This window comes from Wasmannia auropunctata, unplaced genomic scaffold, assembly GCF_000956235.1.
Source record: "Wasmannia auropunctata unplaced genomic scaffold, wasmannia.A_1.0 LD283079.1, whole genome shotgun sequence".
Taxonomy (NCBI): domain Eukaryota; kingdom Metazoa; phylum Arthropoda; class Insecta; order Hymenoptera; family Formicidae; genus Wasmannia; species Wasmannia auropunctata.
In genome coordinates this window covers 1-1,750 of record NW_012079811.1, presented here as the reverse complement: position 1 = coordinate 1,750, position 1,750 = coordinate 1, and the positions used below count along the sequence as shown (strand labels likewise).

At 35.0% G+C, this 1,750-nt stretch overlaps 1 protein-coding gene across 1 annotated transcript; it reads right to left on the bottom strand.

The window, feature by feature from the left end:
- Nucleotides 1-278: 278 nt before the first annotated feature.
- On the bottom strand, nt 279-1,512 carry LOC105461606 (DNA (cytosine-5)-methyltransferase 1-like; the record flags this gene model as incomplete). Its single annotated transcript, XM_011708109.1, has 2 exons — nt 1,256-1,512; nt 279-804 (listed from the first exon to the last, which is right to left on the bottom strand). Coding segments are annotated over exons 1-2 (596 nt in total), but the record flags the coding sequence as incomplete, so codon positions are not given.
- Nucleotides 1,513-1,750: the final 238 nt, after the last annotated feature.

The following is a 1,750-nucleotide window of genomic DNA, read 5'->3' as shown; positions in this document are numbered from 1 at the left end:
AAAAATCACTGATTGAGTCAGTACTTATAACTATAATTTCACTAATAATCTATAATTAAACTATTTAATATTAATCTATAATTTCACTAATTACCAGTGAAATACTTGGGACTGATGCATTCAATGAATAACCATTGATAATCAGTGACTATGCATTGATTCTAATTTAGAGAATAATATTGCTTAAGTGCTTTACACTGCTTTACAATAATTTTGAAAAGACATATGTACTATTTAGAAAGCTGCTTACAGAGCTCATATAACATATAAAAATTTACCTAAAATGAGTCAATTTATTTTGTGGCCTCTCATCGCTTTCGTCTATAAAAGATTCATCTCCAATAAATAAACACAACTTGGGATCAGTCAAAGCTATCTGCTCCTCAATTGCACCATTTGGGTGTCCTTGATATAATTTTACGTCATTTGTCAATTTCTGTTTACAGTACTGACATCGCTCTATCGCAACAGTCGCCTTTTTATCTTGAGATTTTAATTCCAAATTCTTTTTACTTTCTGTTTTTGTTCTCTTCTCTGGAGTCTCTTTTATCTCTTCCTGATTTATTTCTGGATCATGATTTTCCTTATTAAATTCTGAAGTAACTTTTCCATCTGTTTTCGTTTCGACCTCATGAAGATCAGACAATGTCGTCTCCACACTTGTTTCAGTATCCATCACCTTTTTCTTTGCAGATGGAACGGAATTAATTTTGGAATTTGATTCAGCTTCTTCTGCGACTTCATCTACGTTACCGTTTTCACTTCTCTTAAGTATTTTCTTTCTACTGCAATCTGAATCGCTTTCTGTAACAAAGTAACACAAAGTTATTATTCACGAATAGTTAGGCATTCATAATTATATCTTACATTTAATAAGTGTGAAAGTAACAGAAAACATTTTTATTCTTTCATTCCCATTTTGAATAAGTTCTAGCGTAAAGTATGAAAATTCTCTAAATAATTCCGATAATTAATATTTTGACTGGCTTTTCATGGCTCTAAGATTTTTATGGTTTTAATTACTGACGATTGTATGTATATATTGTTTTGAAGCAATTATTTCAAGTAATCTACTGAAAATGATGTAAAAAATCTATAATATACATAACATATGTACATCGTAATATTTTTGCATTATGTCATATTTTTTGTGAATAAGGTTCCTCTTCCCCTCCCCAGATAACAGTTCACAACAGCTGAGCGGTCGCTTAGCCAAGTGGCTGCAATTACTGGAGTTATCATCTTTAGCACTCACCTTCCTGTTCGTTCCTTAATCTCCGGGTGTCAGGGTTAACGTGACGTCGTTTGCGGGCTTTGCGGGCCATCGCGAGAAGGATCGGAACGGCAGGATCTGCGAAAGAAGTTCTCTCGATCAAGTAACGAGTTTACAGTTCACACATATGTCCCGCCTTCCTGACACATTCCCGCCAACTTCTTTTAATATGGCATCTGCCACTGACCATAGACATACGAAATATATCTATGCTAGAGTCCTAGAAAACAGAGATGCTTCATTGCGTCAGTTGGGTTAGTAATTACCGCCATTTTAATTTAGTATAAGGGCGAATTCACACCTTGACAGAAAAGAGGAAAACAGAAAAGCAGAAGCCAATCAGAATTCGCGCTGGTAGCCGATAGAGTCCTAGATTATCAGAGAAGCGCGACCGGTGTTACGAGTCCTGATTGGACACGCAAATGGCCAATCATAAGATTGATTTATCGCTATTATAAATGGCTGCCGAATAAATCA